Source organism: Hypanus sabinus, chromosome 10 (assembly GCF_030144855.1).
Source record: "Hypanus sabinus isolate sHypSab1 chromosome 10, sHypSab1.hap1, whole genome shotgun sequence".
Taxonomy (NCBI): Eukaryota; Metazoa; Chordata; class Chondrichthyes; order Myliobatiformes; family Dasyatidae; genus Hypanus; species Hypanus sabinus.
Window position 1 is genome coordinate 100487303 of NC_082715.1, and position 24243 is coordinate 100511545.

Genomic DNA, 24243 nt, shown 5'->3' on the forward strand with positions numbered 1-24243 from the left:
ACTCTGCTTTGGAGCACCTAGACAACAAGTCAAACAAACATCAGGCTGATGGTTATCTATTACAGCTCAGACTTCAATACCATAATCCTTTCAGTCCTAATCACCAAGCTTCTAAACTTGGGCTTCTGTATATCCCTCTGCAGCTGAATCTTCAGCTTGCTCCTTGGAAGACCACAGTCAGTACAATCAGTAACAACATCTCCTCAAGGATGCATGCTTAGCACACTCTTCTATTCTCTCTGCTTATGACTATGTGGCTAGGCATTGCTCAAGTGCCATCTATCAATTTGCAGATGACACCACTGTTGTTTGGAAGGTCACAGATGACAATAAGGAGGCATACATTGTGAGATACTTTGGCAATAACCTTGCACCCTATATCACAAGACCAAGGAATTGATTGTGGATTGAAAGAAGAGAAAACAGGGGAACATGTACCAGTCCTTACTGAAGAATCAGCAGTGGAAAGAGCGAGTAGATTTAAGTTCAAAGGTTAATTTATTAACCAAGTATACAACTGAAATCCTTCATTTCTCCAGGTAGCCATGAAACCAAGAAAGAAAGGATAGCACAATCATCAGCACCCAATCTCTCCCCTCCCTGCAAAGAAAAATGAACAAAAACAGAACAGGCAGATCAACCCCCAAATCCCTCCTCCCACACAAAAAACAAGCAAAACAGATCAGGCAATGTTAACCCACAAATCCCTCTTTTCACCAAAAACATTAACACATTGACCCCAAAACCCCCTCCCCATAAAAAAAGCATGAAGACCATGAAAAAAACCAGAGTATAAAAACCATAAGACTGAAAAAAAAGAGTGCATAGCCCAAAGTCCAAAACCAAAACGCAGAGAAAACCTGGACAACACTTTCCAAATGCAGCAGCAGGCTTTCCCCGCTGGTACAGAGGGGCCAATCAAGAGGCATGCAGCTGACACTCACTTTGATGCTTCAATCTCCCTTGTCGCTTTAATCGGTGAACAATGGGAGCTTTACTTAACAAAATGGAGTCAAACGTCAGCTTTCACCCCATCCAGCCACCTGCCCACTACAAGATTTGTGCACGTTGCTTCTGCCTCCCAGAATCCTCAGACTGCAGAGCACTGGAACACCTAAACGATCTCCAAACTACACATAGCCTGAGACCATGCAAGTTCCTATAACTACACCTTTGATCTAGAAACAGGCACTGGAGTTAAAGGAGAAGTTGTTCAATATGAGAACTTCAGCTAGGTGAAGGGGAACTGTTTGTGTCCTGCGGACTATGGATTAGCACGGGGCACAATATCAGAGCTAAAGGTAATGTTGAAAATACTCAATCTCAATACACGGCAGGCTTTTTCTGTTCAGATTTCAGAATCTAAAAATATGTACTCCGCTTATTTGTTTGCAGTTTTACAATGATACTGTTCAGCTTTGCTCTTGCCAAAGCTCCCCCCAAAAAAAACAATTGGCAAATTTAATATGTCATTGGCACTAATTTATTTTATTAGAGTTTGGATCCTTCTTTTAATTTCATTTCATAGTGAATGCAAAAGGAACATCTTATATTCACTAAAAATCATTTAGATAACATCCCCAAAATCTATGGAGTGCTTTTGAAGTGTAGCCATGGTTTTGCTGGAATGTCAAATATGATGTTTCCATCATACCTATGTGATTGCACACCCAATAAAAATCTTACCCAGCTGGTCTGATGGAATGACTGGAGTTTTCTGTAACCTGAAGCCCAGAAATATCCCTCCCAGTTAACAACAATACAGTAACTGACCCAGCATAAGTCAAAATCACCACCTCCCGGAGCCTAGCAACACACAAACATACACTCACCTATTGAGCTATTTCATTCCCTTAACAGTTAATGCATAACAAATGTAGTTATTAGTTAAACCCATTTGACCAACAGTTAATCCACAAGTTACTGATTTTTGTCACAATAAAGTTATGATGTGAAGTTGCTATACTTAGCAGATTGATAGAATATGGATATGGGAGGGGAAAGTCTGAAAAGAGCTGTGTGACATGTGGAGTCTCCCTTTCTCCCCTTTAAATTGGTTTTTTAACAGTTTACATACAATTTTCTTTTCTTTCTTTCTTTAATTTTTATTAATATTAGTAATATGGACAGAATACAAATGATATATTGAAAATTACCAGCATACAAATTCCATTACATATGAAAAAAACATACATAATAGTTACAATATAAATGAGTTTACCAAGACATAAGCCATAAAATATGTATGAACATGGTAAGTCTAAATATTTCATAATATATGATATAAAGAAAAAAAAAGAAAATAAAAAATATATGTAATGCAAAACTAGCTAATCTAATCACTAATATAGAAGAAAAAAGCAAAAAAGAGAAAAAAAGAGGGCTGTTTATAATATCTCACAAAAATAAGTATTCATCAATGCCGTCACTTCCGCTCCTCTCAACATACATAAGCTAAAAGCTGGGAAATCAAATGAACTTGGCACAGGGTCATATTACATCATATGAAAATGTTGAATAAATGGTCTCCATAACTTTTCAAATTTAATAGAAGTCTCAAAAGTACCACTTCTAATTTTTTCTAAATTTAAACATAACATAGTTTGAGCGAACCAATTAAATACAGTGGGAGGATTAATTTCCTTCCAATTCAACAATATAGATCTTCTAGCCATCAAAGTTAGAAATGCAATCATTCGACGGGCAGAAGAAGATAAATGCAGTGAATCTAACATTGGTAAACCAAAAATTGCGGTAATAGGATGAGGTTGTAAATCAATATTCAAAACAGCAGAAATAATATCAAAAATATCTTTCCAATATTTCTCCAAAAATGAACAAGACCAAAACATATGAGTTAAAGACGCAATTTCAGAATGACATCACAAATAGGACTAATATGAGAGTAAAAATGAGCTAATTTATCCTTGGACATATGGGCCCTATGTACGACCTTAAATTGTATTAATGAATGTTTGGCACATAACGATGATGTATTAACTAATTGAAGAATTCTATCCCAATTCTCACCAGAAATACTAAGACTAAGCTCTTTCCCAATCCTTTTTTGTCATAAAGAGGCTCTGAACGTATCTTCATAATTATATTATAAAGTTTTGAAATAAGCCCTTTTTGAAAAGGGTCTAATTCAAATAAACTCTCCAAAATATCTGAAGGCACAAAATTTGGAAATGTAGGGAGTACAGAACTTAAAAAATGTCTAATCTGTAAATATCTAAAAAAAATGAAATCTAGGCAAGTTATATTTGTTGGATAATTGATCAAAAGACATGAAACAATTGTCTAAAAATAAATCAGAAAATCTTAGTAATCCCTTAGTTTTCCAAGCCGAATAAGCTTGATCTATAATGGAAGGGTGGAAAAAACAATTAGATACAATAGGACTATTTAAAACGAATTGAGTCAACCCAAAAAATCTCTGAAATTGAAACCATATATGCAAAGTATGTTTAACTATCGGGTTGTCAATTCGTTTCGGCAATTTAGAAAGAGCAAAAGGGAGAGAAGTCCCTAAAATAGAACCCAGAGCATAAGCTGATACCGATTTAGTTTCTAAACTCACCCAACAAGGTCCGAAAGATCCACCCCCATCTTTCAGCCAACATAACAAATATCTAATATTAACTGCCCAATAGTAAAATCTGAAATTAGGTAATGCTAACCCACCTTCCTTTTACAAACAAAGGGTTGAACTTCAAATGGAACATAGTTTATTACTTACATCCTCGATTGAAAAATCAATTAATGAAAACTAAATCTGATTTTTATATACATAGTGATAAATCTGGTAAACTGTTAGCTAGTCAATTGAAGAATGTTTTGGTTAAATGTCAAATCACTAAGATTGGTCAGTAGAATGGGAATCTGACAGTTAATCATGATGAGATAAATAAGGCATTTCAAGACTTCTATACCTCCCTGTATCAATCTGAATTTCCTCAAGGTCATAATACTATGTCCGATTTTCTTGGGAAATTAAATTTTCCAAGATTATCATCTGATGATCGTTTGATATTGGATACTCCTATTACGGATTTAGAAATTAAAGGGGCTATTTCCTCAATGAATTCTGGGAAAGCACCGGGTCCAGATGGTTATACAGTTGAATTTTTAAAAAAAATTTCCGCTACTCTTTCCCCTTGGTTAGGTAAGGTTTTTGAGGAAGCCATTAGATTGGGGAATTTGCCACAATCTTTTTATAGAGCTTCCATTTCTCTAATAGTGAAGAAAGATAAAGACCCTACTAACTGTGCTTCCTATAGACCTATATCTTTATTGAATGTAGACTCCAAGATTTTTTCCAAGTTACTGGCATCTAGATTGGAGAAGGTATTACCCAAAATTATTTCAGATGATCAAACCGGTTTTATTAAAAATCGTTATTCTTTTTTTAACATTAGGAGATTGTTGAATATTGTTTATACTCCCTCACATGACACTTCAGAATGTGTGATTTCATTAGATGCGGAGAAAGCATTTGATAGAGTTGAATGGCCTTACTTATTTAATGTGTTGGATAAGTTTAATTTTAGTCCGATATCTATATCATGGATTAAATTGATTTATCATACTCCAGTAGCCTCAGTGTTTACCAATAATCAAAGATCTCCCTTTTTTCACCTATTTCGGGGCACTAGACAAGGATGTCCTCTTAGTCCATTACTATTTAACATTCCCTTAGAACCTTTGGCAATTGCCATCAGACAATCACAGGATATTTTGGGAATTAATCGTGGGACAGATATTCTTAAGTTATCTTTGTATGCAGATGATTTATTACTATTCATTTCTAACCCGGAGAAATCCATCCCAGCAGTTTTATCATTATTGGCTCAATTTAGTGAGTTTTCTGGATACAAGTTAAATCTTAATAAAAGTGAATTGTTTCCTTTGAATAAACGGTTCCCAATTTATGGAAATTTACCTTTTAAATTAGTTAATGATTCTTTTACTTATTTAGGGATCAAAATCACAAAAAAACCATAAAGACTTATTTAGATTTAATTTTTTTACCATTAATTGATCAGATTAAAGATTTGTTTACTAAGTGGTCACCTTTATCTTTATCCCTAATAGGTAGGATTAATGCTATTAAGATGGTTATTTTACCTAAGTTTTTATATATTTTTCAAGCGATACCAATTTTTATCCCGAAATCTTTTTTTTACTAATGTTGACTCTAAAATTTCTTCATATATATGGCAGAATAAAAATCCCAGGTTAGGTAAATATATATTTACAGAAGACAAAAAAGGAAGGCGGGTTAGCATTACCTAATTTTCTAATGATTAATGCAACTTATTTTACTTTCCTCCACCCAAAATGCTACAGGGGCTCTCTCCTCCCTCTTTTTCTCTTTCTCTCCATCATGTGTATAGCTGGTACTGTTGGGATGGTGTTGGAATATTTATTAAGCAAAACCAAACATTTTACCTCAAAGCTGGGAAGACATAGCACAGGTAGAACATTGTGGATTACAGATGTGTTTACATTGTTATTGTCTACACTTCATGGCAAAAAGAGATAACAATCTACCAACCTCACAGAGCAGATTCGTAACCACCCCTCTTCACAAAGAGAATGGCAATGCAGAGAAGGTAGTCCAACTAGTAGACCTCAATGTCTATCACCAAACGCGAGTCTGTAGCACCAGTACTAAGTGAATTGGCTAATTCCTCTAAACCAAATCTACAAGACTACTGGCAAGAGTGATAACATGGAGTACCACCTCTACCTTGTCATCAACAATCCATTGGTCACAACTGCACCATTGCCTTTGCCAATTTGCCCACTGTATCTAGGGGATAGAAATGTAGATAAAGTAGAAATCTGAATAAGTAAGTACTGTCCACAGAAGCAGGACAAATCTAGTGCAGTTAATTGCCATCCCATTAGACTACTTTCAATTAGTGGTAAATCGATGGTAGGTAGCAACACTAATGTTTGAAGCAAAACTTGCTTGCTAGTAACCTAATGACTGGTGCAATACACACAAAGTGCTGGAGGAACTCAACAGGTCAAGTAGTATCTAAGGAAAAGAGTAAACTGTCACCACTTTGGGCTGACACCCTTTTTCAGGACTGAGAAGGAAGGGGGAAGATTCCTGAATAAAAAGGAGGGGGAAGGGAAAGAGGCTAGTTGGGAGGTGATATGTGAAGCCAGGTGGGTGGGAAAGGTCAAGTGCTGGAGAAGAAAGGATCTGAGAGGAGAGGAGAGTGGACAGTAAGATAAAGGGAAAGAGAAGGAGACCCGGGGGAAGTAATAAGAGTGTGAAGAGAAGGTGGAATTTGTTAAACAGTCAACATTTCAGGCAGAGACCCTTTTGTCTGGCTTCTGCCAGAACTAATCAGTTCCAGACATTATTACAACCTTGACACAAATGGAATCATAGAAAGGTTACAGCATGAAAAAAGACATCCAGCTCAGAGTCTAAGCCAATTCCTACCCAAGAGCAAGCTAGTGAAAAATCTAATGATATAATGATCCAAGTAAGGAGATTTATCTACAGACTTTGTAATACCATGTGTAGTCAATGAAATCCCCTTGGTCAGAATCTCAGACCTCAGATTGTTTGTGCTTGTGGAAGAGGGTTTTTTTTAATAGTCATTAAAGTACATCCCACACAACTTCAATATTTCAGTAAACAATGAGTAGTGAAGATCTATGTTGGTCAACTGGACTTTCAAAAGGCGCTGCCTCAAAAAGATGGCATCCGTCATTAAGGACCTCCATGACTCAGGACATGCCCTCTTCTCAGTGCTACCATCAAGGAGGAGATACAGGAACCTGAAGACACGGACTCAATGTTTCAGGAACAGCTTCTTCTCCTCCACCATCAGATTTCTGAATGGACAATTAAACCATGAACACTACCTTGGTATTTTCTTTCCCTCTCTTTTTGCACTGCTTATTTAATTTAAACACAGATTCTGCAGATGCTGGAAATCCAGGGTAACACACACAAAATGCTGGCATAACTCAGCAGTTCAGGCAGCATCTATGGAGAGGAATAATCAGTCAATGTTTTGCCTTTGAGGACTTTGGACCTAAATGTCAACTGTTCATTCCTCTTCATAGACACTGCCTGACCCATTTGTCACTGTGAGTCATGTGTTCATTATTGGTTTCAATTGAATGTCTGACAATGTTGAAGCTATTCTCGGTACTTCTGGTTGCTTTTCCATTAATGCAAGACATTATGTTTTAAAGGGCCCTTCACATTGCTGTCAGGGTACTCCAAAAGCCCTTTAAGATATAAATACTATTGCAGGGTAATCAGTATTGAAATGTGGGTACTGGACACGAAAAGAAATGTGAAGAAGAATAAATAGCCTACTTATTGTGACATTGATTGTCACACTGTTTAGATATCATTAATATACTGTAAGGTATCATCAGGTGTCCAGTGCTAACCACATTTTCCTCAAGTAGCTCGGTTGGTAAAAATCAAGTCAAATCAAATCTTTAGAAAAAGGTGACATAAGGTTGGAAGATGTTCAATCATTGTGGATAGAGCCAAGGAACAGCAAGGGTAAAAAGACCCTGATGGGAGTTATATTGAGACCCACAAACAGTAGTACGGATATGGTCTCCAAATTACAACAGTAGAAAGAAAATGCATGCCAAAAGGGCAATGTTACAATAGTCATGGGACTTATGTAGGTAGATTTGGAAAATCAGTTTGGTGCTGGCTTCCATGAGGGGTAATTTCTAGATTGCCTTCAAGATGGCTTTTTAGAGCAGGTCTTGGTTGAGCCCACCAGGGGATCAGCTACTCTGGATTGGATGTTGTGTAATGAACCAGAATTGATTAGAGACCTTAAAGTAAAAGAACCATGAGGAGCAAGTGATCATAATATGATCAAATTCACCCTGAAATTTGAGAGGGAGAAGCCAATGTCAGATGTACCAGTATTACAATGGAGTAAAGGGAAGTACAGAGGCAAGAGAGGCTTTGGCCAGAATTGGTGGGAAAACAACACTGGCAATGATGACAGCAGAGCAACAAAGGCTGGAAAGGAGAATCGGTTAATGTTATGTACTCAAACTTTCCAAAGGCCTTTGACTAAGTGCCACACATGAAGCTCCTTAGCAAGCCACAAAGAACATGGTGTTACAGGAAAAATTCTAGCATGGCTGATTGGAAGGAGGAACAAAGGGAGGCTATTCTGGTTGACTGCCGGTGACTAGTGTTATTACACAGGGTCTGTGTTTAAACTGATTCTTTTTACCTGATATGTAAATGATTTGGTTGATGGAATTGATGGCTTTGTTGCAAAGTTTGCAGATGGTATGAATATAGGTGGAGGAGCAAGTAGTTTTGAGGAAGTAGAGAGGCTGCAGAAGGACTTAAGACAGATTAAGAGAAAGGGCAAAGAAATGGCAGATGGAATACAGTGTTGGGAAGTATATGGTCATGCACTTTGGTGGAAGAAATGAAAAGGTCGACTATGTTAGCATTCATTTTAAGAGGACTAGAATATAAAAACAAGGATGTAATGTTGAAACCTCACTTAGAGTACTGTGAGCAGTTTTGGGTGAGGCCTCCCTTGGATTACTATGAGCAGTTTAGGGTCCCTTATTTTAGAAAGGATATGCTGAAACTGGAGAGGGTTCAAAGGAGATTCACAAAAATGATTCTAGGTTTGATGGCTCTGAGCCTGTATTCACTGGAATTCAGAAGAATTAAGGGTGACCTCAATGACACTTGTGTAATGGTGAAAGGGCTTGGTAGAGTGGTTGTGGAGAGGATGTTTCCTATGGCAGGAGAGACCAGAGGACACAGCCTCAGAATAGAGGGGCATCCTTTTAGAATGTAGATGAGGAGGAATTTCTTTAGCCAGAGAGTGGTGAATCTGGGGAATTCTTTGCCACAGGCAGCTGTGGAGGACAAGTCTTCATGTATATTTAAGGCAGAAGTTTATATACATACATATCTTTAAGTTCAGGGCATGAAGGGATTTGGGGAGAAGGCAGAAGATTGGGGCTGAGGAAAATTGTATCAGGCATGATGAAATGGCCTAGTTCTGTTCCTATATTTTATAGTTATGGGTTAGCATAATAGCAATCGCATGAATGACAGCAATGCTTACCATCAGATGAACTCAACACCTTCTATGACCGCTTTGAAAGGGAGAATATAACTACAGCTGTGAAGATCCCTGATGCACATGATGACCCTGCGATCTCTGTCTCAGAGACCAATGTTAGGATGTCTTTAAAGAGAGTGAGCACTTGCAAGGTGGAAGGTCCCGATGGAGTACCTGGTAAGGCTCTGAAAACCTGTGCCAAACAACTGGTGGGAGTATTCATCGACATTTTCAACCTCTCTTTGCTACGTGCAGAAATTCCCACTTACTTCAAAAAGGCAACAGTTAGAGCAGTGCCTAAGAAGAATAATGTGAGCTGTCTTACTATCACATAGTAGCACTCAGATCTACAGTGATGAAGTGCTTTGAGAGGTTGGTCATGACTAGAATGAACTCCTGCCTCATCAAGGAACTGGACCTATCGCAATTTGCTCAGCATTTAATACCATCATTCCCACAATCCTGATTGAGAAATTGCAGAACCTGGGCCTCTGTACCTCCCTCTGCAGTTGGATCCTTGACTTCCTAACCAGAAGACCACTATCTGTGTGGATTGGTGATAACATATCCTCCTTGCTGACGATCAACACTGGCACAGTTCAGGGGTGTGTGCTTAGCCCACTGCTCTTATCTCTCTATACCCATGACTGTGTGACTAAACCTAGCTCAAATACCATCTATAAATTTGCTGGCAATACAACCATTGTCGGTAGCATCTCAGGTGGTGATGAAGGGCGTACAGGAGTGAGATATGCGAACTAGTGGAGTGGTGTTGCAGCAACAACCTGGCACTCAACACCAGTAAGTCAAAAGAGCTGATTGTGGACTTCCTGAAGGGCAAGACGAAGAAACACATACCAATCCTCAGAGGGATCTGAAGTGGAGAGAGTGAGCAGTTTCAAGTTTCTAGGTGTCAAGATCTGAGGATCTAACCTGGTCCCAATGATGCAGTTATAAAGAAGACAACGACTATACTTTGTTAGGAGTTTGAAAAAAATTTGGTACGTCAACAAATACACTCAAAAGCTTCTATAGATGTACCATGGAGAGCATTCTGACAAGCTGCATCACTGCCTGGTATGGGGGAGGGGGAGGTACTGCACAGGACAGAAAGAAGCTGTAGAGGGTTGTAAATTTAGTCAGCTCCATCTTGGGTACTAGCCTGCAAAGGACATCTTCGAGGAATGGTGTCTCAGAAATTCAGTGTCAATTATTAAGGACCTCCAGCACCCAGGACATGCCCTTTTCTCACTGTTACTATCAGGTAGGAGGTATAGCAGCCTGAAGGCACACACTCAGTGATTCAGGAACAGCTTCTTCCCCTCTGCCATCCGATTCCTAAATGGACATTGAAGCTTTGGACACTACCTCAATTTTTAAATATATAGTATTTCTGTTTTTTTGCACAATTTTTAATCTATTCAATGTACGTATACTGTAATTTATTATTAGATTTTAGTTTTACTTCTACATTATGTATTGCATTGAACTGCTGCTGCTAACAAATTGCCCGTCACATGCCGGTGATAATGAACCTGATCCCGAATCTGCCTACTGCGGTCGGTAGGAAGAGGCGTGATGTCTGCCAGAGGTTGGTGGCGCTGCCGATTCTCTGGGCCCACAGGTGCGGCCTGGGCTCAGCTTGGTTTCTACAGCTTCTTGGCGGGAGGGGACGGCCATCTGTGAAAGTATACGGGTTAATTATTTGGTATGGTTTTATTTTACATTGCATCATAATAAAAAGTTCTTTAAAGAGGGAAAATAAATTCAGTTGATTCCTGCGAGGTGAGTGGAACGTAACCCACTGTGGAGGAGGAATTGTGTACAGCTTGAGGAAGGGCCCTCCTACAACTCAGGGTGTAGTTCCCACTCCTGCATCTGTCTGGGAAGGTTTATATTAATACAGCATTTGGGAACTGCCGAACAACAAATCCTTCTGTTGATCTTGTTTTGCTTAAATAATTACCAGTGGCCGTTTCTGTTTTAAAACTTGGTATAAAAGCGAGAACACTGTTGTTCTAAGTTTTATTGTTTTGCATGGCCATGATTCGCTACTATTACCCGTACATTTTTAAAAAAATCTTCACCCTTCACTCTCAATTCGTTTTTACTCTAATCATCCTATTTTACTTTCCTCTTTCTCTCTGTCTTGCCATTACATATTATTTCGCTCTCGTTTTATTGCAAGTTTCTTGAGCCCAATTATTCCCTTCATTGAGCAGACTAGGGGCAAATGATACTGGAGAATGGGGGAGAAGTTTTTTTTCGATCTAAATTCGTGCCCATAGGCATATTGTTTCAGTCTTTCTCGGGATTATTGAACATGCAAATTTGTGGAAATTGGGTGGGGACTGTTTGGTCAATTTACGAACGATTGAGTTTTTGTTAATAGTCAAAGCAACCATAACTCAGATTTTTGCCGCTCTGGATTGAAATACATTGTTAATTAGTGGACTGAGACTAGAGGATAAGACTTCGTCATTGAGTTTTGGCAAACTGAAGCAAGGCAATATCGACTTAAAGAAAGCACGTGAATTAACTGCTGACGAAGAAAACAACAATTTACTGTACCTTGCACACTCAACTGTCTCAGATACTAAACAAGTCATACTCAATACAGGTCAAGCACATCTATAGAGGAGAAATAAACAGCTGAGGTTTCAGAGAGAGACCCTTCATCACACCTCAGCCCAAAATGTACACTCATTTTTCCTCTCCGTAGATGCTGCTTAGCTTGCATTTTATGTCTCTTGCTCTGGTTTTCCAGCATCTGAAGAATCTTGTGTTTATATTTATTTTAAGTTTGTTCTTAAGATATGTTAAAGATGCATGCCTTTAGCAAGTTTCTATAATGCAGTGCCCATTTATTGTCCACACACTGCAATTTGGCTTAGAGGGCTGAGCTGTGATATTAAGGCATCCAGATCCTTTTATTGCTGTAACATTAACATAAAAGTATTGTACATTTATTTGCATCCTACTTTCCAACCCTCATCATTACTTGTTTTAATTAACTGCAAATAAACTCTAATAAAATAGGCTTTCCCCTTAAATCTTAGTATTTTTTTCCACTCCAGGAATTTTTAATCCCCATTACAAGTTTAAATTTGAGAACTTTCATCACTAGCTGAGTTGACGTCTTTTTAGTGATCACCAATCAATTTATAGCTTCTCATTTATCCAATCCTAAAATGGCTGCAGAATACATAAAAGCGGGAGAATCAAGAATTAATTTTCCCTTTAAATCATGTACAGGATCAAAAATTGGACTTTGAAATGTCATCTTCACCGGACCCTACAGATGCAAAGACAGAGCCTCCAAAGAGTACTGGTTATAAAAGTCCGGGACTGAGGGGAATACGAACCACCAGCCTTTTCCGAGCCGTCAATCCAGAGCTCTTCATTAAACCTGTAAGCTATTTTCACTTTTATTTGCATATTAATGTTTTAAAAATTTTTTATGGCATTCAGTGTGGATGATTTGGGAACCAAGGCAATAGAAGAGTAGGCTCTCAGTATTGTAAATTCAAAACCCTGAGCTATCTTCTATATTTTCAGACACTGATAACCTGAAAATGGAAAATGCTGGAATGTCCGAGAAGTTAAACACTGTAGAGAATAAAATGGGAATTAATGTTTCATCAGAAATGAGGAAAATCGGAAATCTTAAGTTGTAGGGAAAGGGGTGATGAGCAGGGAGAACAAAAGCAAAGGTCTTGCCTTGGATGGAATCCAGAAGGGATTGAATTGTGTGTGATGGTGTCAGCTGAGGGTGATTTAGGTGTGTCTGAGAAGGTATATAAAACATTAAGTATCAAAAAGGAGGAGAGAATAAATTATGATACAACACTGGCAGTGTAGAGTTCCGGAAATCATTGAATTCGTTTGAGTTCTGAGTTTCGTAATGTACCAAAAGATTGAGTGCCGTGTCTCAAGCCTTTGTTGGAACAGCGTGGGAGGTTATTCCAGTCATGCATCTCACATTTCTGGTATTCTTTTCCTTAGGCTATTTCGTAATTCAGATTTAATTTGTCTCTTACCCTCACCTCTTCCTGACATACCTTTACCACCTCTTTCAAACTGGCATATCAACCCTATGTCTCTCATCTATCCTGGTCTCCACACTACCTCTTCTTCCTTACTCTCTATATTCAGAAATATTTCATTTTCAAACTTTACTGAGTTCTAATGGAATTCAGTTGACGTGAATCATCATCTTTCCTCTCCCCCGTTTCTGTTTTCTGTAATTTCTCTTTTTGTATATTTTTAATCTTTCAATCTTCTACTGTCAGCAGAATTCCATCAATTGATAAGCTTTGCCTACTTTCCACCTTTCTCAAAACTGAGACTGGGATGAATGTGGGTCCCCTGTATCATTTTGCTGGCTGTTCATAGAGTGATTTTGGCCAAGTGGCTCAGATCAGACTGACCGTAACTGCTGTGTTGGCTCATGAAGGAATGTAGGCTTGGTCTCCCGAATGCATGAATCCTTCTTCTTAGTGCTAGTTGGAAGAACTGGTGTGGATCAGTTTGAGTATGAAATTTTCCCCTCAGTCCTTTTACCGTATTGTGAAAATCATGCATTTTTGTCAATGTATGTTGTGGAAAATAGAAAAAATTCTGTGGTATGGAAACAGGTCTCCTGATGGTTATATCAATAGTACTGTGTAAAAGTCTTAGGCAATATATTAAAAAATCTGAAAAGCAAAGATGCTTTCAAAAATAATGAAATGAAAAGTTTCTAATTGTCAAAAAATTACTGTAAAGAGCAGTAAACTTTTAAAAAAACTAAATCAAATCAATTTTTGGTGTGACCACCCTTTGCCCTCCATCAGTTCTCTTGGGTACACTGTCATGCAGTTTTATAAGAAAATCAGCTGGTAGGTTGTTACAGCCATTTAGGAGAACTTGCCCCAGTTCTTCTGCAGACTTTGGCTGTCTCACTCACTTCTGTTTCTCAAGGTTGTTGAGGACTTCTTGTTTTCAGTGAAGATAGTTCTTTTTGACCTTAGTCATGTGTTTGGGCCCATTTTCCTGCTGCAGTGGGAAGTTGGGACCAATCAGACACCTCCCTGACGGTATTGCATGATAGATGAGAATCTGTACTTCTCAGCATTGAGAATTCCATTAATTCTGACCAAATCACCAACTTCATTTGTAGAAATGCAGCCTCAAACCTGCAGGGAATCTCCTCTGTGCTTCACTGTTGGCTGCAGATAATCATCCATCTTGTGCTCCCCAGCTCTTATATGGACAAATTGCCTTTTGTCTGAGCCAGAAATTTTAAATTTTGACCTGTTAGTCCAGAGCAGTTGCTGCCATAGTTCAGCAACCCACTCCTTGTGTTTGTGTGTGTAGGTGAGTATCTTGGCTTTGTTCCCACTTTGGAGGAATGGCTTTTTGGCAGCAACTTTCAAGACCACTTCTGACAAAATGTCTCCAAACCATAGAAGAGTGCACTTCAGTTCTAGTGATTTCTGGGAGTCCAGAGCTGATAGCAGTGTTGGGCATCTTCCAATTCAGAAGGGGATATCAGTTTGATGTTTCTCTCGTCTGCTGCACTGTCTCCATGGCCGACCGCTGCATTTCTGGTCCTCATCCTTGCCTGTTACTTTGTGCCTCTTCAAACCTCTTTAAACTCCTGTCTGCTGTGAAATTTCTGCTGGGAGTAGACCTTGCTGATGCAGGATGATCACCTTATGTCTTGTTGCTGTGCTCAATTTTGCCATGATGTAAAAATTGATGATTTGAAGGTTAAACTGTCACATCTGCACACCCTCATCTTTTAGTTTGGTTTCCTTCAAGTTCGACTTAAACACTGATTTCTGTTTCAGTTAATCAGTTTAGTTAATTTAACTCATTTGTTAAATATTTGTTACCTTTGCTTAATCACACACTGGGCTATATACTTACAAAATAATTAAGCTTTTATTTGAAAAGTGGTCTAATACTTCATGTTACTCTCTTTAACAAAATACAAAAAATCTCTAACATACTTTTCTGTTGAAGTATATTGATGAGGAGTGTATGGACCAAGGGTTGGAAAGTGGGATTAACTTGAATGTACATCTTGGTTAGCTTAGTTCATATGGACCGAGGAACCTTTTTGTGTTGTAAGCACGATGACCTATTCTCCTTCTTAAGCCCATCAGCCCTACTGTGGCATAGGCTGTCAACACCAGCTTGCCAGAGTCCTCTGCCTTGGCCTAGTCTTTCAAGTCATCCCCAGATGTTGCCTATCTTTGAAGGTCCTTCCTCTCCTGGGGCTGAGGTCTTTGAAGCCTCTGTTGGCGTTCCTATAGCACTGGGTTTTTTAAAAAAAAGGATGGGGTTGCTAGCCCCATGCCCAACCTTCTCCTTTTGCGGCCAGGCTTGGGACCATCCATGGTGGGATTGCTGTGATCTATTAAGCTCTATTAAATCCTCCAAAGGTAATGGAAGTAAACTAAATCAATGTCACTATCCGCTCCCTACTAACACCCAGCAATGAGCCCAGGTTGCATTCTGTTAACTCCATTGGACAGACCATGTCATTCACATGTCTGGGTCCAGACCCTAAACCAGATATTCTATTCCAATCACTGTCATGGGAAGACATTAGCCAATTAATAGCGGAAAAGCCCCTTTGAATTTCACAAAATTCTCATTAGCTCCTAGAAATATCTGGCTCACAATCACTCAAAATGGAAGACTATTCACCTTGATGCTTAGAACCTCATGCCCTTTTAATTGGGATCACACAGGAGCACTGAATAAGCAGAAAAGGAATGCACCACCTCACAAACTATCCACCTTCCTCCCCCATCACACATCCCTGGTCCCACCAGCAGAAGAGTCTGTGGCTCTTACATTGGCCTCATTAGTCATTTCAGAATCTACATGACATGGAGTGAAAGCAAGTCATCATTGATCCTGGGGGGGGGGGGGAGAGAGAGATGGTCGAAAGAGCCTATACTTCCACAGAGCACATTCATTAGTATAAACTGTCAATAGCTTGGAACTCAATACTAACACTTGTGCTGACTTCTAGGAATAATTTGCAACCCTAAAAATGGTCTTATTTAATCCTGTTATCATAGTGTTTTAAGGACAGAAACCACTTTCTGCTTTGTCCTGAAATTAAAATATTATCTATCAGCATCTTAAACCTAAACCTGTAAACCCTTATTTACTGTAACAATTTTTATTGTGATTTATCAATTGCCTTTTGAAAATTTAGGTATTTAATAAACATTAGTTCCACTTGAAGTAACTTGCTGCTTGAATTCTCAAAACTCTAATAGGTTTGTCAAAAATATCCTCTCATAAAATTATGACTGCTCTCATCAATCTGTTCTCTTGCCGCTCTGTAACAATATTGATAACACTGGATAGAGCATTAGGAGAGCACAAAGCATCATAGGACTGACTGCAGGCCAAGAAAGAACAAACTAAGCAATTTTTTAAATGACATGGTGAAGGAGCCTACAAAAGGTAAGTGACCACATCATAAACACAAATGTGAGCACTGAGGACAAATACAAAGAAAACACTTTGTAATTTATAAGTGAAGTAGTCTTCCTAATTTTAGTTCAGACCACCAATAATAAAAGTAGCACTATTAAGAACCCTAATTGCTTAGGACATATTATTTGTGCATGTATATATCAGACCCATGAAATATAGCACTCTGTTCCAAGTGCCATTAGAAGAAGAGATTACCTGAAATGTACAGTAGATTCAGTCTCACTGGCTTTCCACTCAGTCTAGCCCCAAATGGGCAACAGCAATCTACCACACCAACACCTTTTAATTTGGTTGTTCTTTGTGCAGTTTGATTCCTTCTACACCTGTTTCTGTTTCAGTTAATCAGTTTAGTTCATTGAAATCATTATGTCATTGATCATTAGCACCTGTTTGTTATCTTTGTTTAATCACACACAGGGCTGAAAACCTACAAAGTAATCAAGTTTTATTTGAAAAGTTCTCTGTAACATTTAATTTTTTGGAAAATGCATGTTTGGAAATTAAAATTTGCTCTTTTCTACTGACACACTAATGCAGAAGACAAAAAACTAACATCTAAAACAAAATGTATATAAAAAATCTAGGGTGCCTAAGGCTTTTGCACAGTACTTTAAGTGCTGTGCAGAGTTGCTTACAGCCAAACTCATGATGCTGTTAGCACTTGGTGCAATTAGCAAATGTTTGAGTCATTCTTGTAATGAGCTCATAATCCAAGTAATTTGTTTCTACAGCAATAATGATTTGATGTCTTGAGACATCTTTCCAAAGAATCATTCTATAAAATGTAGTGATGAGGATGTTGTCAAATAATGTTTTCTGTGTTATGATTTAAGTAAAATAATTTCCATATTTGTGCTCATTGCAACAGAATAAACCGGTGATGGCTTTTGGATTACTGACCATAACACTCTGTGTGAGTTATATTGCTTATTTGAATGCCACAACAGAAAACAAAGATTTATATGAAGCAATCGACAGTGAAGGAACCAGATACACAAGGCGAAAGACATCAAAATGGGAATGAAATATGAAGGAAATCAGTACACAAAACTGCAGCCAAAGAACTGCTGAAATATTTATTCCAGTGTTGGGTAGTAATGTTGCATAGGTAAAGATGTTTGCATTGTGATCAAGTGTTTGATGAGTATAATTTGCTTTCACGGTTACATCTTGAGTGATCAAATTCTCTACTATTCACATGATTGGTCTTTTCCCATTTTAATTTACAATAATCTATTTACCTTCTACAACAGGTAAGGAGATGGAGTACATCTGCAACATGGTTCAATGAGAGCAAATGAATCCTACATAAAATTTATCAAGCATTTTCCTACTCAGTTTGTTGTTTGACAGTTTTGTCTCCCACTCACCATGCCAATCTTTCTCTCCCTCCACAAAGTGATATAGACTAGTTAGATATAGTCCTTAATGGTATTGCTAATTCCCTGAAGCTGCTTATGACATTTGGTGAGATCGTAGAGCTATCTCTGTGTATCTGTATTTTACACATGCTCTGCAATACCCTTGATTTAATTAAAACATTTTAATACCAGGTTTGAAAGAAAACAAAACATTTCACTTAACATTAATTAATGCTCACAGAAGAAAATCCCAAACTAACCACTTACTCCAGATTCCAGCATCTGCATTTAACCTTGTATTCTTGTGGAAGTGTTTCCTAAGCTCACTCCTGAAAAGCATAGTTCATTTAAACCAGACATCTAATTCTAGATACTTTCCATTTAGCATATCTATTCGCACAATATCTTCAAAATTTCAATTAAATTAGAGGAGCTGTGTGCATTCTGTTGTCTCTGCCTCTGATCACATGGCAGTTCACCTGCCAGCGTTAATACATATTACAGGTTAGACATTATAAAAAGCTCCATCTAGCAGTTAGTTGAAGAACTGCTGGAATTTGCTTCTAAACAGTAACCAAATAGAAATGGAATTAAAGGAGAAGTAGGATTTGATTTTAAATTGCCATCCAATTTTGAGTGCATTTTTCCAGGACTTTTGCCTTTCATATTGTTTGTGAAATCTATTGATCTTCTCAAATCCACGTTCACTCTGCCAAATTGAACAATGGGACAGTGACAGTCAGGTTCAAAAGATTAAACTCCCACGAAGAAAATTCATCGACCTGTGGGAAAAAAAAAACAGATGAGCATTTCTATTCCAGACCTTTTATTGAAGCTGACCAGCTTCTGAACTCACTGAATCTGTCTGTTTTGGGGATTGTTAGACCAAGTTCAATAGTTTTATAATTTGCTCCAGAATTCTTCATTGAGTAAGTTCTGGACTTCACAGAATGATTCTGTGCAGCCATATGTAAGACCATGTCTTTGAAATCAAATGCACTGAATGAGAGCACAGTACTTGGGATTCTCTGTCTGCGTAAATTGCTGCCATTTTTTTTTACCTGCATAGCTGCATATGGATCAATTGTACAAAATTGCACAGAAGGACTTAAAATTGTAATGGAATTTCTATTTGATATCAATGAATGATTTTGTTCTTCTCTGAGGGGAGGAATCTATTATATGTAAGCTCAGGAGGAATCATTTTGCTTATAAAAGCAGACATTGTTTTATTCTGGAGATGAGATTACAGACTGAGCTCAGATCTATTATAATTTAAGAGACTGAAAGTTATGACTGTTATACTAACATAACCTATCTAATAAAGTAGTTGAAGAGATGAGCTTTTGTCTGATTATGGTCTTTACCAGTTACAGTGAACAACAGTTGAGGTTGAAGTTCACTGAGCTGTACCTGGCAGTCCTCCCATGGATCACTGAACTCCCTTTACAACCCCTGACCTTGTTCTCAAAAACTCATTCTGAAATCTTACCATTTCTCTGACTGGACTTTCTATGTCACCCTCATCACTGGATTCCAGCCTCTGTTTCTGTGAAGTGTGGCTGGATTTTTATTCTTTTTTGGGGATCTGGGCATCTATAGCAAGGCCTGCATTTCTAGCTTATCTCCATTTACTCCTGAGAAGGTGACAGTGAGCCTTCTTGAACCACTCCTACTTGCACTCAAGGGTGGCAGAATGCCAATACTAGCTGTCTCGAGCACCACTGATCATTTTTCACAGAAGGTGGGGTACATATGGAATGAGCTTCCAGAGCAAGCTGGAGGTAGGTACAATTGGAGTGTTTGATCATTTAAGCAGGCTGCTAGGTTAGCTGATCACATAACTAAGTTCTAAGTCACATTATATGTGAAGAAGGAAGATTGCTTTCCTTGAAAGGGAAATGAGGGGAATTTTTGTGACTCTCCAGTAGTTTAGTCTCTATAATGTATTTGTTTATTTCATTCAATGTTGACTTAATTCTGCGCATCCCATGGTGGGATTTGAACTCACGTTCTAACAAAGGATGCTCTTTGTTTTTTGATTACCACTGTATTTGATTTTATTTGACTTATAATCCTCTATTTAATGGTTTAAAATATATCACAATTGAGTTCCTAACATTGGGTAATATTTGCTTTTCAATACAAAGTTTGTATATTGCCAATTAAAGGATGTTGTGATCTCTTACTGTTTATTGATGCAGCAAGACCTACATTCAGACCAGAACAAGGAATTCAAGCTTAGGTTATAGGCTGACCAATATTTTCATGAAGGACTGCCATTTCGTTGGGGGTCCAGTCATTTAGTGCTCCTTTTAGGAACAGCTTCTTCCCCTCTGCTATCAGATTTCTGAACATACAATGAACCAACCCATAAACACTACCATAGTATTTTTCTGCTTTCTCTTTGCATTATTCATTTAATTATTTAATTGTATTGTGTGTGTGTATATATATATATACACACACTCAATGGTACTTTTATTAGGTACACCAGTACACTTGTTTAAGCAAACATCTAATTAGCCAACCATATGGAAGCAACTCAATGCATAAAAACATGCAGACATGGTCAAGAGATCCAGTAGTTCCCTTTTTACTCTGTACTCAGTTGGACCACATCTCACAGCTATTACAGTCTTTTTGGATAGGTCTATTTGCTTTGCACAATGTGATGGAGCAAGATTTGCCCATTTCTCCTTGCAAAATTGCTCAAGCTGTGCCAGGTGAGATGGGAAGAAGTGGTGGGCAGCAATCTTGAGGTCTTTCCCAAGATGTTCAATTGGGCTAAGGTCAGAACTCTGACTGGGCCATTTAAGGACATCAATTTTCTTCATTTGAAGCCACTCCGTGATTGCTCTGGCAGTGTGCTTTGGGTCGGTTGTCCTGCTGAAAAATGAACTTCCTCCCCAGTTTAATCTTTCTGGCAGAGGTTAGCAGGTTTTTAATGCAGGATCTCTCTATTTAGCAGCATTTATCTTCCCATCAATCCTGACCAGATTTCCAGTTCATACTGATAAGCATCCTCACAGCATGATGCTACCTCCATCATATTTTATAGTTAGGGATGGTGTTCCAGGCTGATGTTCAGTATTAGATTTATGCCGCATGTACTGCTTGCTGTTGAGGTCAAAAAAATTCACTTCAGACTCATTCAACTACAAAACTTTTTCCCACATCTTTACCAAGATCTTCCATGTGACACTTGCAAAGTCTTTACGGGCAAGGATTTTTTTTTTTTGCCAAAGCTATGTGAGTGACTGTTGGCATCACAATAGCCTCTCTTACAAGTACCATTCCTCTCTAGCAACTAAAGGATGGCCTGACCTAGGCAATGTGGCTGTGGTTTTATATTTTTTTCCCACTTTTTCACAACGTACTACACCTCGGAGCTCAATGTTCAGTGATTCTGAGATGGTCTTGTACCCTTCCCCAGATTTGTACTTTTCTATTATCATTTCCTTGACTTGATGCTGTTTGCCTTCATTTTGGTTTGGTCTGTTGAAAATCTACCATTCTATAGCACCTTACAGGGAGAGGGGACATTTATTCAGGTGATCCTTCAATTTTCTACATCAACAAATTGGGTGAGTTGGAAAGATATATACAGTATTGCACCTGAGGAAAGTTAGTGTAGTGATTACAAAGGGGGGTGAATATTTTTTCCAGCCTCACAATTTAGGTGTTTAATTTTTAGTAAATTATTGACAGGTTTTGGATTTTTTCTTTTGGTTTGACATGATGCACAATGTTTTGTAGATTGGCTCAAAAAGTCTACTTAATATATTTTAAATCAAGAAAATGAGACAGTAAAATGTAAAAATATTTGTGGGAGCTGAATACTTTTTCAAGGCATTGTATTTCTTATTGTAAACATGTTATTTTTATGTATTGTACTGAACTGCCACAAAATAACAAATTTCATGACATGTCAGTTTTCAGAAACCTGATTCTGATGTGTTAAATTGAAGATCTGTCTGCTTAGCTAAATTTCAAAGTTTCCATCACTGTATGAAGAGCAGGCTTTCCAGAATTGCTTGCCAAAATTCATTCAACAAATAAAACCAAAAAAAAATTGTTGAATGCATATATCTTGCGGTTGTACCAGGGTCAAATTGTCAACTGCATTTACCTACAGACAGTATCAGCAGTTCAGTAGTGGATCTGCTGAGCGTAAAGATCCTTGGCTCCAAAAAGATTGCAACAGAAAGGCAAATTGTTTATTATGCTACTGAAAATGCTTCAGCATGTTTTGCCACCTCTGGCACTGAATTCACGTTTTAAAAAAACTATTTGCTATATTATAATGAGAAGAAGCACAATGTATGGTCAGTGAATAGTTTGGGGATTTGGACGAGAACTCACCTGATACTTGACAAAATTGGAAGATTCTACATTCAAGTGCTGCAGTACAATGTAATTTTGTGTTTGGATAAGCAGCACTAAATTAAAAATTTAATGCCTTTGAAATCAGATGCATCTTTGACAGAACTGTCTCCAATGGTGCTTTCAGGTACTGAGATTATGAGATCTCTCAGTATGTCCCTCTGTCGCAGAGGTCTAACACAGCCCATTCAGTTCAGACCAGGAGAAGAACCCTAGAAAAGTTCAGTTCCGTGTTCATACCTTTCCAAATGTACTCACCAAAACTGAATGCTCTTAATGAACCCATGGAAAAGCAAAACCATTCATGCCCACTAGAGGGAGAAAAAGTGTTAATTGTTGAAAAGTTTTAATTCCCATGTGAAGAATGAGGGGAAAAATGAAAAATTCTGATGTGAAATTAAAAAAAACAGCACACTGTGGCTCATTGTTCTGGTATAATAAAAGCAGTATTTTTGTGTGGCTGTGTTGCCTATTAATGATAAGGTTAAAGGGGGCCAGTAGAGAAAGAAGCCAAGCTGATGTCACAATAATCTCTCAAACTCCTGGCTGAGCTCACAGCAGGTTTCACTGATGCTTTGTGGGAATTAATCCAGATGCAGTGGGGGGTATGAAACATTACAGTTTGTCTTCACCTCAATTCCTTGTTCCCCCTACTTCCTTCTCTGCCCACCCCAATCCCTCTCAAGCTCCTTCCTCTCCCTCTTCATCACAGTCTCTTCACATCCACAATTTCCCCCTTCTCCCATTACTGCTGTTTTTTCCTCCCTGTTCAAACCCCTCTCTCACACATACTCCTCCCTCTCTCTGTACACTAGCCCATTTTATTTGGCTCGACCCATTGACCCTCACCAATTCTAATCCATACCTCTCCCTCCTCAGACAGTGACAGAATTTTGTCATGTCCCCATTGACCCTCACCAATTCTAATCCATACCTCTCCCTCCTCAGACGGCGACAAAATTTTGTCATGTCCCCACTGACCCTCACCAATTCTAATCCATACCTCTCCCTCAGACAGCGACAGAATTTTGTCATGTCCCCATTGACCCTCACCAATTCTAATCCATACCTCTCCCTCCTCAGACGGCGACAGAATTTTGTCATGTCCCCACTGACCCTCACCAATTCTAATCCATACCTCTCCCTCCTCAGACGGCGACAGAATTTTGTCATGTCCCCACTGACCCTCACCAGTTTTCATCAATACACCATTGAAAGCATCCTTTCCAGATGCATCATAGATGCAAGGAAATATAAGAGGAAGTGACAAGTGAGGAGGAGGGAGAGGAAAGATGTACAATTGCTCTGCCCAAGACTGCAAGAGACTACAGAGTTGTGAACGCAGCTCAGCATATTGTGAAAATCAGCTTTCCCTTCGTGGACTCTATCTACAAGTCTTGCCAGCCCTGAAAAGCAGCCAACCCCTCCCATCCCAGACCCACTCTCTTTGCCCTCCCCCTTCCACTGGACTTGCAAACAATTACCACCAGACTCAAAGAGAGCTACAGTTCCACTTTTACAAAACTTTTAAACAGACCTTGTCATGGCCCTTGTGTCTTATTATGTACCAACACCAAACTTTCTTTGTGTTACACAGTATTCTGCTGTTGTTTTCCCCTTGTGTTAACTTGATGTACTCATATTGTGAAATGGTTTGGAAGGATTGTGTGTAAAACAAAGTTTCTTATTGTATCTCAGTACATATGACACTAATAAACCAATTACTAATTCTCCTTTTTCCACCTAACCTTTCCCTCCTCTCCCCTTCATTCATCTTTCCCACCCTCATTACCTCCCTGAAATTACTCGATCTATTTCAATCTGTTCCATCTTTCTTCACTCTCTATTTCTTCAATGACCCTATCAACCTCTACCTTCTC

At 38.5% G+C, this 24243-nt stretch overlaps 1 protein-coding gene across 4 annotated transcripts; it reads left to right on the forward strand.

The window, feature by feature from the left end:
* The first annotated feature begins 10352 nt into the window (after window positions 1-10352).
* smim8 (small integral membrane protein 8) lies at window positions 10353-19320 on the forward strand. Of its 4 annotated transcripts, none has more exons than XM_059982385.1 (3): window positions 10353-10374; window positions 12366-12521; window positions 17485-19320. In XM_059982385.1, exons 2-3 carry the CDS (start codon window positions 12387-12389, stop codon window positions 17638-17640), a joined length of 291 nt encoding a protein of 96 aa, XP_059838368.1. In that variant the 5' UTR covers window positions 10353-10374; window positions 12366-12386; the 3' UTR covers window positions 17641-19320. The 4 variants fall into 4 exon arrangements, with proteins under 4 accessions (XP_059838368.1, XP_059838371.1, XP_059838369.1 ...); XM_059982388.1 differs by lacking the exon at window positions 10353-10374 and adding an exon at window positions 10683-10701; XM_059982386.1 differs by lacking the exon at window positions 10353-10374 and adding an exon at window positions 10690-10818.
* The last annotated feature ends 4923 nt before the right edge of the window (window positions 19321-24243 follow it).